We start from the raw sequence: 13,647 nt of genomic DNA on the forward strand, positions 1-13,647 counted from the left end.
CCTAGAATAATGTCTGCACATAATAGGCACTTGAAATACTTGTTAAATAAATGGATAAAAGGGAACCATATATGCACAAGCTACCTATAAAGTATTGTGAATATTCAGGAGGGGTGGGAGTAAAGCCGGCCTTTTAAATTCTAGTACAGTACAGAAGAAGAAAGGATAAATGCTCCCTGCTCCGGGTCACAGAAGAATTTTAAAGGAATTCTTTCACCTATGAATAATCTGCCTCAAGAACTCCCTAACATCAGTGAGAAAAAAGGCAGAAATAACTAGTAAGATTTTTTTCAACATGAAACATGATTTTTAAAAAAGCTGTAATTTAGTGAGTAGCATCATTAAGGCTGACAGACATATCCATACATTAATTTATACATCCAAGTGATATACCAGAAGAATTTTTGTACCTGATAAATGACAGCAAAGTTTTTTTAGGAAAAAATAACTAAAGCAGAGATATGAGGGGGAACTAACTCTAATAAATATGGAAATGTAACATAAACCTAATATAATCTATTTAATATGTACAAAAGAACAGTAAGACAGACATGTAAAATAACGATCTTAAAAACAAACCCATAATGCCTCATTCATACAAAGAGAAAGAGATGATTTATTGAAGAAGTGATGTTAGGACAACTGACTAGCCTTTTGTAAGAAAATACAGCTTTAATCTTATCTATTTTATATCAATAGTAAATAAAACTTCCTTATCATACAACATTCACATTTCATCAGAGAATAATTTACCTCCACGGCTTAAAAATATAATACAGGCTTACAAACCTGTTGGTAAATTTAACACCATTCTTCTGGATATCTACTGTATTAAAGTTTTTATTGTTACGAAGGACTTTTTCTTCCTTACACGTTACACGAAAGTAATATCCGAACTGTGCACTAGAATCCAGTTTAATCTGTTTGCCAGGTTCCAAGCCTTCACAAACAGGAAAAAAAAAAAAAAAAAAAGAGAAAGTATGTCATAGATATTTACAGCCATTTTTAATGCCAATGTTTAAAATAATTAAATATAAATAGTGAGAAACATACTTTTATTACATAGCAGCATACTGGAAATTATTATTATCTAACTGCCAAAGATTAAAATCCTACTTCACTTACTTCACTAAAAAACTACATGAATTACAGGATATCTATAAAATCCTTAAACCACTTATTAATGTTAGCACCTAATGTGAAAACACTTTCTGGGTGAACCCAACCAAGGCTACAGAGCACCAGTGGTGAGCAGCACACACTGTTCTAGGTGCTGTGGGCATGAGGATGGGAAAGACATGGCCCCTGCCCTTGAGGAGCTCTGAGGAGGGTTCTTTAACATAGCATTTCTACGGAAGTAATATAGAGAAGTGAACAAATAAACTTTCCACACAAAAACATGAGACTCTTGATGATGAAATTCCAGAAAAACTAGGCCATATATTTTCTGTTAAGTGTAGGAAGTTTCACAAAACAAGCAATGATTGATCAGCTAGACTTTACTCACCTAAGATTTTTTTAAGTCTGTCCTCTCCTCAAAATCTCATTCACCCATGTTATCTTTAGACCACAAACTAGCAGATACTACCTACAAATTTATTTGCTAAAGCATGGCTATCAAATATTAGAAACAGTAAATAACCAAAGACAGACCTCACTTGACCAAAGAGGAAAGGGCCCACAGAGAACACAGATCTATGAAACGAGGATGAATTTCAGTACCCTTCAAGGCAAATATGCTTAATAGAATCTACATGGATTCTCCATGGAAACTATTTGCAAAATATTTTGTATATGTAGATATGGTCATATTTCTGAGAAGAGGATCCGTAACTTTCACCAGATACTCCAAAAGTTTAAGATTACTTCTCTGAAGGGTATTCTAATATGCTAACTTAAATTTATTGTTCAATACATGTGAGAGATACAACAAAGAGGTTTACAAATTCACAACAAAACGGTGTGAACAGTGTAAAACTAATTAGGGAATTGATAATCTAGTATGGAAGGCAGATTTTTTTAAGTTGATATTAATAAATTGCTCAGGAACAATAATACCTTAATAAAGAAATAAAATAAAGTGCTTCAGGAATCCCAAAGCCAAACCAGTGAACTATTCCTAGTAAAATCAGGCCTACAAAGGAAGTGATATTTAAAAGATGATGCAATGGCCTGTTGGCAGGAATGTGGAGTCATCCTGGAGCTGGGGTAGCTAGTAAAGATGAAAGATGAATCTGGAAGCAGAGGCAAGGCTGAAAATGTAAAGTACACTGTAGGTCAACTTTAAATGTTTTCTTAATTTTACTCTGCAGAAAAAGGGATTGACACTTTCAACCAGAAGTGATATGATCAACTCTGTCTTCTAGAAAAAGCAGTTCCAGCACCAGTGTGGACACTATGTAAACCAAAGAATTATTCTTCCTCTTTCAATGACCCATTCTTACCTAGATCTCTAGCAGCACTTACTAATGTTGACTCCATTTTCTTTTCTAAATCATCCATTATTTCTCTTAATTCACTCAGATTAGGATCAAATGAAGGTTTTACAAGGAATTCATGGTTTTCCACCTACGGACAGAACAAAGAGTAGCTATATCTTAAAAACCATAAAGATGGAAATAATGAAGCAATTATTTCCTTTAATTCAAACTTCACTAATATTTTGAGTTAAATATGCACTATACATGTTACTCAGTCACAATTATAAAGAGTTTCTACTTATTAAGAGATGTAAAGTTTTCTATAATGCTGGATGTCACTAGTATTTTTATTATTTTTCTTTATATTTTCCCCTAAACATGCTCAAAACATTTTTCCTAAACATTACTAAAGAATGTTCGTTTTCAAGCCTGTAACAGAATGTGTAATTTTTGCCCAAACCGCGGATCCATCTTAGGAATTTCAACAAGTTAGCTCTAATATAAACTATGTAATTTATTTATTCCAACTGAGAATTTATCAAAACCTCTCTTAGGTACTTTGTTTACCTAAATTCCTACCAGTAATAACCAGCAAAAATCTAATGAATAACAGATTATACTTATAATGGCAAAAATATAAATAAAATATTTCTTTAGAAATAAAGTCTTAATTACATAGGATTTTCATAAAGATAACTGATTACTGGAAGATTTAAAAGAACTGGTAAGTGAAGAGGTCAACTATGAAAAGAGAAAACTAAATCAAATATTAAGATCTACTCATTCCTAGTGACTGTCCCATAGGAATCCCTTTTTGAAACAAAATGACTGTAATTTAAACAGACAAAATTATGAAAGAATATATATTTAACACAGAATGAAGTCTATCCTTACAGACATTTAGAACTACTAAAAACACCTATATATAAAAAAGTCATTATTCTAAAATAAGATTTTTTAAAACTCTCTAAATGGAATTGATATAAATTCTTCCCAGTTACTATCCTCTTAATCAAATACCAAAAGTGAACACCACAAAAATAAAGAAAATCAAGTTACAGAAAGCTAGCAAAAAATGAGAACATTAGTTTTATCCATTTAAATCAATAAAAGGAATTTAATATATAATCAAAGTTTAAATTTTGAATAAGCCTAATTTTTAAAGATGAAAAGATTTGTATAAGTAGATTTGAAAAATGTAAAAATAGAAATGTTAATATTTTCTTTTATGAAGGCATTTGTTTGCATGTCAGAAAAATATCAAGGTCTTTAAATGGGTAAATATAAAAAAATACAACTCACAGATGAGAAAATAAGTAGTGAACTAACCCAGAGGAAAATGGTAAAGTGCCATAATGATAAAAGATGAATATTTAAGCAATCTTAAGATATTATTCTAGTTATTTCTTTTTTAAAGAGAAAACAACCATCTCCAAATACTACTGAGGCCACAGTGAAATTAGTATACTTATTAATTTTTGGTGAGAATCTAAGTTATTATAACCTTTAAAAAGGAAAAAAGCACTATGCAACAACACTCAGATATTTATTATATCCTTTGACACAGTAATTCTAAGAATTCAATCTAAGGAAATAATACAACAAAAGCAAAATAACACAGGAATGAATAAAATCTCTGCGAATGCTATGTTACAGCAAAACCAGGAAATAAAATATTTGCCTGATGGTACATCAATAGAACATTATACAACTGTTTAAACAAACAATGAAGATGATCTAGAAATAAGGACCAAGAATTATGATAATTCTGGGGGAAAAACTGTGTCTCAATGGTGGACTGACAGGCTGTAGAACTTGCCTCTTCAATGAACTTTAAAGAAGTAAGGCAGAGTCTGGCCAGTTCCTGTCCTCACCCTGACTCCTTCCAGAAACTCATCGGTGAGTCAACAAAACCCTGAGAATTCCCTCTATTTTATCCCAAATATGGAGAGAAGAAAGCTGAATGGGAATCCTTACATTTTCCTTCCTAGATGGAGGAGTACTCTTTGATAGGGAGTATTCCTATCAAAGGAATACTCTGGTGGGGAGACCCATGTGAAACACAGGCAAGGGAATGACTGGGTTCTAACTTTCTAAACAAATACTCTACCGGCCACACACCAAATTGGGTATCCTTCAGCACTATATCATTCCTCCCCAGCGATCTGGAGTAAGAAATACACCACCCAACTGAGTATTCCAACCTAGAACTGAGGTACTCAAACAAACACATGATCTTTACAATACTGTCTTTCCAACATTACCCACCAGCACTAAAAACTGTATCAGACTGCACAAAGGAGACAGAACAAACCCACACTTGAACTCCAAAATGGGATGATGAAATCAAGAAACAAAATAAAAAGAATGAGAAAGGGAAGCCAGATCTTAATAATACCATTAACACCTGAGTACAACATAGCAAAAGTAGAAAAGCTCAAATTATCTGTATTAACACAGTAAGAAGACTTGATATACTGAGAATTCACATGAAAAATACAGAATAATGTAATCAGAGAGGAAAAAATAAATACAGAAGACACTGGTATCTTTAAAGAAAAATTCAACTATATCATAAATATTAGATAAAATATTAGAATCATTTTTTTCAAATAAATGTATAACTGAGTTACAGAAAATCAGAAGTCTGAGCTCCTGTAAAGCAAAGAGTCCCCAACATAAAGCCAGGCAGGGCAGGGGGACCATTTCAAAAACCCACCTCATGATAAATGGCAATAGAGAAACCTGCCTCCAACAGCCTGGGCCCCGTGAAAGGGAAGGTGGGGTCAGGATCTCCCTGACAGTGTGTGGCTAAAAAGCTTGCCTTCACAGTATCACACACAGAAGACAAGTAGTGATTCTATAGCATCTTACGACGCTGATGGACAGTGACTACAATGGGGTATGGCGGGGAAATTGACAATATGGGTGAATGTAGTAACCACAATGCAGCTCATGTGAAACCTTCATAAGATTGTATATCAATGATACCTTAATAAAAAAGCTTGCCTTCACTGGGACTTCAAATGTGTGCTATTCGTGTTAGAAGTGAAAGAGAATGCTGGTTGTTGACCACTTCTATTATCCCCTCCTTCTACAGTAATTGAACTGACAATTTTTTTCAGGACACATAAGCACTAAAAACAAAGAATACAATACATCTTCCAGTTTCCCTTGCTGGGTGTGACTAAATTATTAAAATCACCATTATTTATTTGGGGTTTCTTTTTTAGCAGCTATATCTTCACCCTAGGAAACCTAGAAGCTCCAGGCTGAGAAATTAATTTAAAACTTCTGGGATTAATTATAATTTTCCAGTCTATATGTATCTAATGCACTGCTTATCTTCTTAAAATCCATGCTCTTCCCAACACTTATGAAATCTTTTATAACACTAATCCCATAGCATCATTCAAGAATCAACACGACTATTTTATAATCACAGTAAATTCTGGCTTAACAGTTATGTTTCAAGTAGTTCAGATCAAAGTAAAAATCCTTAACCAAAGTAAGAAAAGGTTAGTGTAACAGAGGAAGCACACCAGCCTAGCCTGTCAACACTGTTCATCTGAAAAGAGGGCATGGGAAATATCAAAGATGATCACGTTCATCTCTATACACCTTTGTACCATTCTGTTTCACTTGTTCTAATACTACCACATTTGTCAGTAGAAAAATCATCACATAAAGAAACACACTTTAAAAACTTTTATTCTGGCACTTAAAATATCATTTTGAATAAACCACTCACAAGCCCTCTAAGAGAAAAATACAAACAGAAGGCCATTAAATCACTAATGGTACATCATCCTTTGTGAGGGAATGTTCTGACTTATTTGCTATCAAGAAGATACATATCCCAAGGGCTGATCTATAGTCAAACCAGGAAGGAAGGATGAGAGGGAGAGCGTGGGAAGAAGGAAATCAAAAGGTATAAAATATAAACTATAAGTATCCAAGACATCATCATTCTGCTTTCTTTCTTAATTATCATAGTAGCGGCTAATATCCTACATATAATGAAAACAAACTGCCTGTTTCAGGAAGACAGCTTTTACTCTTCAAGTGGGGGAGGGGGAGAGGAAGAAGGTGGTCTTGAAAGGCAAAGCCTCTGCCCCTGCTGGGCAAGCTGTGAATGTGTGAATGAGATGGCCCAGATAAAAAAAGACACTTGCAGGGGACTCTTTTAAGAGAGAATCTACACATTGATAGAGGAGCTAAAAATTTTAAAGAAACTCTTAAACATTCTCAACTATACAAATCAATCTTTAGCTAGATCATGCCCAGTAATTGCTCAAGAGTACAGCATTTCAGGCAGGCTACAAATTGGAGGGAAGAAATCACATGCTTATCTTATTTTGTGGTATGACTACATTCCTCATTGATAAAGCAAGTAGTTCTCAAAGTGTGGTCCCAGGCACGCGGCATCACTGGGGTACCTATTAGAAATGCAAATTCTCCAGCCCCATCCCAGGACCTAAAGAACCTGATTCTGGGGATGTAGCCCAGCAATCTGTTTCAACAAGCCCAAGTGATTGTGTACATGCTTAAGTTTGAGATCCACAATGTTAAAAAGTGGAGAGAGCAACATAGAAGAATGAATGTGGCCACAGAAGGCAAAAATCAATTGAAGCATTTCAGCAAAGATTTACCTGGCCTCTGGGTTCCTTCAGGTGTGTACAGCTGTGGTGACACTGCAACACTCAATTCTTGCCTTCCCAACCCCTATTTCAGTCAAGAGTTTTTATTAACTACCAAGAACTACACCTTTACATATTTTCATTTAAAGGAATTTTACATATACCCAACTCTGCTCAATTACAGTTAAAGACTATATCCTCAGTTGCAGGGGGTAGTGGTGGTGTCAGAATCCAAATGTCTCTGAACAGTATGTCTGCCTCCTGTTGATCTACAATCAGAAACATGCTCGTGGAGCTACAGAAAAATATTCAAGATGTCAGGGAGGACTTCAAGAAGAGACAGAAACTGAAAAATACAGTATCTGAAATGAAACATACAATGGAGGGATGTTAAAGCAGATCAGATGAGGCAGAGGAGACGGTAAATGAAACAGAAATTAGAGAACACGAATATAAAGAAGCTGAAGCACAGAGAAAAAACGATCTCTAGGAATGAAAGACTAATAAGAGACTGTGTTGACCAATCCAAACAGAACAACATTCAGATTATAGGGGTACCAGAACAAGAAAGAGAAAAAGGGATAGAAAGTGTCTACGAGGAAATAATTGCTTCTGCAATCTGGAGAAGGAAATAGTTTCTCAGGCCATGGAAGTGCACAGATCTCCCAACATAAGAGACCCAAGGAAGATAACACCAAGACATATAATAATTAAAATGGCAAAGATCAAGGACAAAGACAGAGTATTAAAAGCAACCAGGAGGAGAAAAAAGATCACATACCCGTCAGGCTATCATCAGACTTCTCAGCAGAAACCTTACAGGCCAGAAGGGAGTGGCATGACATATAATGCAATGAAGCAGAAGGGCCAGGCCACCAATCAAGAATACTCTACCCAGCAAGATTATCATTTACATTTGAAGGAGGGATTAAATAATTTCCAGATAAGGAAAAATTGAGGGAATTTACCTTCCACAAACCATCTCTACAGTGTATTTTAAAGGGACTGCTATAGATGGAACTGCTCCTAAGGCTAAAGAGCTGTCACCAGAGAAAATAAAACCACTGTAAAGGAAGAAGACCAATTAATTACTAACCAAATGGAAAATTAAATCAACTAGCTACAAAGTCAGTAAATGGAGAAACAAAGCCTACAGAATATGACATCTAATATATAGAGTGGAGGAGGAAGAAAAAGAAAGGAGAAAAAAAAAGGAACCTTTATTTGGGTTTGAAATAGCATAATAAGGTAGTTAAATTAGACTGTTAGATAGTAAAGAAGCTGCCCTTGAAACTGTGGTAACCACAAATCTAAAGCCTGAAATGGCAATAAGCACATACCTATCAATAATCACCCTAAATGTAAATGGACTTAAAGCACTAATCAAAAGACACAGAGTTACAGAATGTATAAAAAAACAAGACCCATCTATATGCTGCCTACAAGAGACTAACTTCAAACCCAAAGACATACATAGAATAAAAATAAAGGGGAGGAAAAAGGTATTTCATGCAAATAATACGGAGAAAAAATTAGGAGTTGCAGTACTTGTGTCAGGAAAAATAAATTTCAAAAGAAAAAGTAAGAAGACACAAAGGACATCACATAATGTAAAGGGTCAGCCCAACAAGAGGATATAACCATTATAAATATCGAAGTAACTAATATAGGAGCACCTAAATGTCTGAAACAAATACTAACAGAATTAAAGGGGGAAATAGAATGCAATGCATTCATTTTAGCAGAATTCAACATCACTCACTCCAAAGGACAGATCAACAAGACAGAAAATAAGGAGACAGAGGCACTGAACAACACATTAGAATAAATGGACCAAACAGACATCTACACAACACCCCACACAAAAGCAGCAGCATACACATTCTTCTCAAGTGCACATGGAACATTTTCCAGAATAGATCACATATGAAGTCACAAAAAGAGCCTCAATAAATTAAAAAAGTTGGAAATTGTGCCAACCAGTTTATGAGACCGCAAAGGCAAGAAACTAGAAATAAATTATACAAAGAAAACAAAAAAGCCCACAAACACATGGAAGCTTAACAACATGCTCCTAAATAATGACGAAATAAAAAGAGATCAAGCAATATATGGAGACAAATGAAATTAGAAAAAGAAGAACAAATGAGGCCCAAAGTCAGTAGAAGTAGGGAAATAATAAAGATCAGAGCAGAAATACATAATATTGAGAAGAATAGAAAGAATCAGTGTAACCATGAGCTGTTTCTTTGATAAAACAAACAAAACAGATAAACCCCTAGCCAGAATTATCAAGAAAAAAAGAGAGTCTTCACACATAAACAGAATCAGAAATGAGAAAGGAAAAATCACAAGAGGAGTATACTATAAAATATTATATGCTAACAAACTGGATAAACTAGAAAAAATGGACAACTTTCTAGAAAAATACAACCTTCCAAGGCTGACCCAGAAAGAAACAGAAAATCTGAACAAACCAATTACTAGCAAGGAAATAGAATTGGTAATCAAAAACTACCTAAGAACAAAATGCCTGTACCAGATGGTTTCACTGTTGAATTTTATCAAACATTTAGTGAAAACCTAATACCCATCCTCCTTAAAGTTTTCCAAAAAGTAGAAAAGAAGGGAATACTTCCAAACTCATTCTATGAGGCCAGCATCACTCTAATACCAAAACCAGGCAAAGACACCACAGAAAAAGAAAATTACAGACCAATATCCCTGATGAAAATAGATGCAAAAATCCTCAACAAAACATTAGCAAACAGAATTCAAAAATACAGAAAAAAGATCATCTGTCATGATCAAGTGGGGATGCAAGGATAGTACAATTAGAAAATCCATCAACATCATACACTACACTAACAAAAAGGACAAAAACCACATGACCACCTCAACAGATGCTGAAAAAGCATTTTACAAAATTCAACATTCATTCATGATAAAAATTCTCAACGAAAAGGGTACAGAGGGCAAGTACTTCAGCATAATAAAAGGCCATATATGACAAACCCACAGCCAACATTATACTTAATAGCAAGAAGCTTTCAGCTTTTTCCTCTAAGACTGGGAACAAGACATGGATGCCCACTCTCCCCTGTCTAATTCAACACAGTACTGGAGGTCCTAGCCACAGCAATCAGACAACACAAAGAAATAAAAGGCATCCAGATTGGCAAGAAGAAGTTAAACTATCACTGTTTGCAGATGATGATATTGTACATGATAAAAAACCCTAAACAATCCACCCAAAAACTACTAGAACTAATAACTGAATTCAGCAAAGTTGCAGGATATAAAATTAACATACAAAAATCTGTTGCATTCCTATACACTAACAATGAACTAGCAGAAAGAGAAATCAGAAAAACAGTTCCATTCACAACTGCATCAACAAGAATAAAATACCTAGGAATAATCCTAACCAAGGAGGTAAAAGTCTGATACCCTAAAAACTATAAGACACTCCTGAGAGAAATTAAGGAAGACACCAGTAAATGGAAATACATTCCATGCTCATGGATAAGAAGAATTAATATTGCCAAAATGGCCATCCTGCCTAAAGCAATCTACAGATTCAATGCAATCCCTATCAAAATATCAACAGTATTTTTCAAAGAACTAGAACAAAAGTTCTAAAATTCATATGGCACCACAAAGATCCCGAATAGCCAAAGCAATCCTGAAAGGAAGAACAGAGCTGTGGGGATTACCCCCTACAACTTCAAGCTCTACTACATAGCCACAGTAATCAAGACAATTTGATACCGGCACAAGAACAGACCCATAGGTCAGTGGAACAGAATAGAGAGCCCAGATATAAACCCACACATATATGGCCAATTACTATATGATAAAGGAGTCATGGATATACAATGGGGAAATGACAGCCTCTTTAACAACTTGGTGTCAGCAAAACTGGACAGCTATGTGTAAGAGAATGAAATTATTGTCTAATGCTATACAAAAAAGTAAACTCTAAATGGATCAAAGACCTGAATGTAAGTCATAAAACCATAAAACTCTTGGAAGAAAACACAAACAAAAATCTCTTGAATATGAACATGAGCAACTTTTTTCAGAACACATCTCCTTGGGCAAGGGAAACAAAAGCAAAAATGAACAAATGGGACACATCAAACTAAAAAGCTTTTGTACAGCAAAGGACACCATTAGTAGAACAAAAAGGTATCCTACAGTATGGGAGAATATATTCATAAACGACATCCGATAAGGGGTTAACGTCCAAAATATATCAAGAATTCACATGCCTCAACACCCAAAAAGCAAATAACCTGATTAAAAAATGGGCAGAGGATCTGAAGACACACTTCAAAGAAGAAATTTAGATGGCTAACAGGCACATGAAAAGATGCTCCACGTCACTAATTATCACAGAAATGCAAATTAAAACCACAATGAGGTATCACCTCACACCAGTTAGAATGGCCAACATCCAAAAGACAAGGTACAACAAATGCTGGAGAGGATGCAGAGAAAGGGGAACCCTCCTACACTGCTGGTGGGAATGTAAACTAGTTCAACCATTGTGGAAAGTAATATGGAGGTTCCTTAAAAAACTAAAAATAGAAATATTATTTGACCCAGTCATTCCACTCCTAGGAATTTACCCAAAGAAAACAAGATTCCTGATTCAAAAAGACATATGTACCCCTATGTTTATCACAGCACTATTTACAATAGCCAAGATATAGAAGCAACCTAAATGTCCATCAGTAGATGAATGAAGATATGGTATATAGGCACAATGGAATATTATTCAGTCATAAGAAAACAAATCCTACCATTTGCAACAACATGCATGGATCTAGAGGATATTTTGCTCAGTGAAATAAGTCAGATAGAGAAATACAAGTACCAAACGATTTCACTCATTTGTGGAATGTAACAACAAGGCAAAACTGAAGAACAAAACAGCAGCATAATCACAGACTCCAAGAAAGGGACTAGAGGTAAAGGGAAGGGGTTGGGGAGGGTGGATGTGGGGAGGGAGGGAGAAGGAGATTAAGGGGTATTATGTTTAGTACACATCATGTAGGGTGGTCACAGGGAAGGCAATGTAGCATAGAGAAGACAAATAGTGACTCTGTAACATCTTACTATGCTGATGGACAATGATTTCAATGGGGTATGGAGGGAATTTGATAATATGGGTGAATGTTGTAACCACAATGTTGCTCATGTGAAACCTTCCTAAGATTGTATATCAATGATACCTTAATAATAATAATAATAATAATAATAATAATAAAGAACTTTTCCCATCAATGAATCTTCTATCTGCTGTCTGAAAGGTGCCTGGCTGAGTGCCAAAATCAAATACTAAAAAGAGAAGTCTGAAAAGTTTTCTGATGTGCCTTTGCTTTTCAGAAATATTCTGCTGTTTGAATTAAAGAGTATAGTGCACACCTGATCCATATCTAAAGTTGTTTCTATCATTTCCTGAAACTTGGAGAAATCAGAACGAAGATCAATAAGAGGAGTCACAAAAACTGCCAACAACAATCGCTGGTGTTTTCCTAAAACAAAGCAAAAAGAAAAATAAATAAGCAAAAAGTTCCTATCCTAATAAATACAAGACTATAGAGATCACAAAAATTCGACTGAGATAATAAACATCATTTGACCCAGAAGCACAAACTGCAGCAGGTATATCCAAAATTACTGGTTACTCAGGTATTTTAATTCAAATGTTTTTCAGTATTGAATTTATTTTATAAAGAGGGAGATGACCTGGCACTCAAACCTTCTTACTAATAAAACACTGCCTCCCCTACCTGTCTGTAATCCTTGGTAAGGACTACTAGGGAATGTAGAAATGTGACATTAATTACAACTAAATGAATTGCAGTTCTTTGTAGATTTAATAATCCAAAGTCAAAGTCATTAAAGTACCTCTAACTTACCTTATATCCCTAATTTCCATTAACAATACAGTGCTCCAATTAACAGAGGTTAAATTAAGTCAGGTATTTACAATGGAACTTTGCTTGATCCTATTTATGAAAACATGATGGGGAATTATATGAGAAGGATTAAGTTAAGTAAAAAAATCTGTAATACAAAAGACACGAGACCTGGATGCCAATCCCAACTCTGCTACCTACTGGCTTTGTGATCTGGAACATGTTACTATAGACCCCCCTTTCTCTTTTCTATTAAAACATGAGTAACAGTATTAGCTACCCAGAAGGTGAGTAAATGAGATATCTACACATAACACTTAGAATAGTGCTTGACAATTAAGAGAAACTCAGCCAACAGTTACCAGGTATTATTGGTTATTTTTGGTCTCCAAAAAATTTCCTTAGAAGAATTCTGTAAGTGATCTCTAGCACACTGCATTTTACTACTTCCCCAATAGTTATCAACCTTTCCCAGAAATATCAGTAGCTCTGGATTGAGAAAATGATGAAAATATAATTATGAACTCAGCAAAATTGTTATAAGGATTCATGTTTTATTACTAATCACAGCACCATCTACACATATTTAGAAAATAGTACATATGTGCGAAACATTATTTAGACAGTCTATAAACAACACTTAGCCCACATAATGTC

The 13,647-nt window shown here is 34.8% G+C and overlaps 1 protein-coding gene across 2 annotated transcripts in view; it reads right to left on the reverse strand.

The window, feature by feature from the left end:
* Positions 1-13,647, reverse strand: part of MSH2 (mutS homolog 2) — a 67,119-nt gene that overhangs the window by 11,143 nt on the left and 42,329 nt on the right. For both annotated transcript variants that reach the window (XM_073213492.1, XM_017651716.3), the window contains 3 exons: positions 12,494-12,603; positions 2,445-2,568; positions 790-940 (listed from right to left, as the gene is read on the reverse strand). In XM_073213492.1, coding sequence (XP_073069593.1) covers positions 790-940; positions 2,445-2,568; positions 12,494-12,603 — 385 coding nt within the window. The remainder of the gene's footprint in view (positions 1-789; positions 941-2,444; positions 2,569-12,493; positions 12,604-13,647) is intronic.

This window comes from Manis javanica, chromosome 1 (genome assembly GCF_040802235.1).
Source record: "Manis javanica isolate MJ-LG chromosome 1, MJ_LKY, whole genome shotgun sequence".
Lineage (NCBI taxonomy): Eukaryota > Metazoa > Chordata > Mammalia > Pholidota > Manidae > Manis > Manis javanica.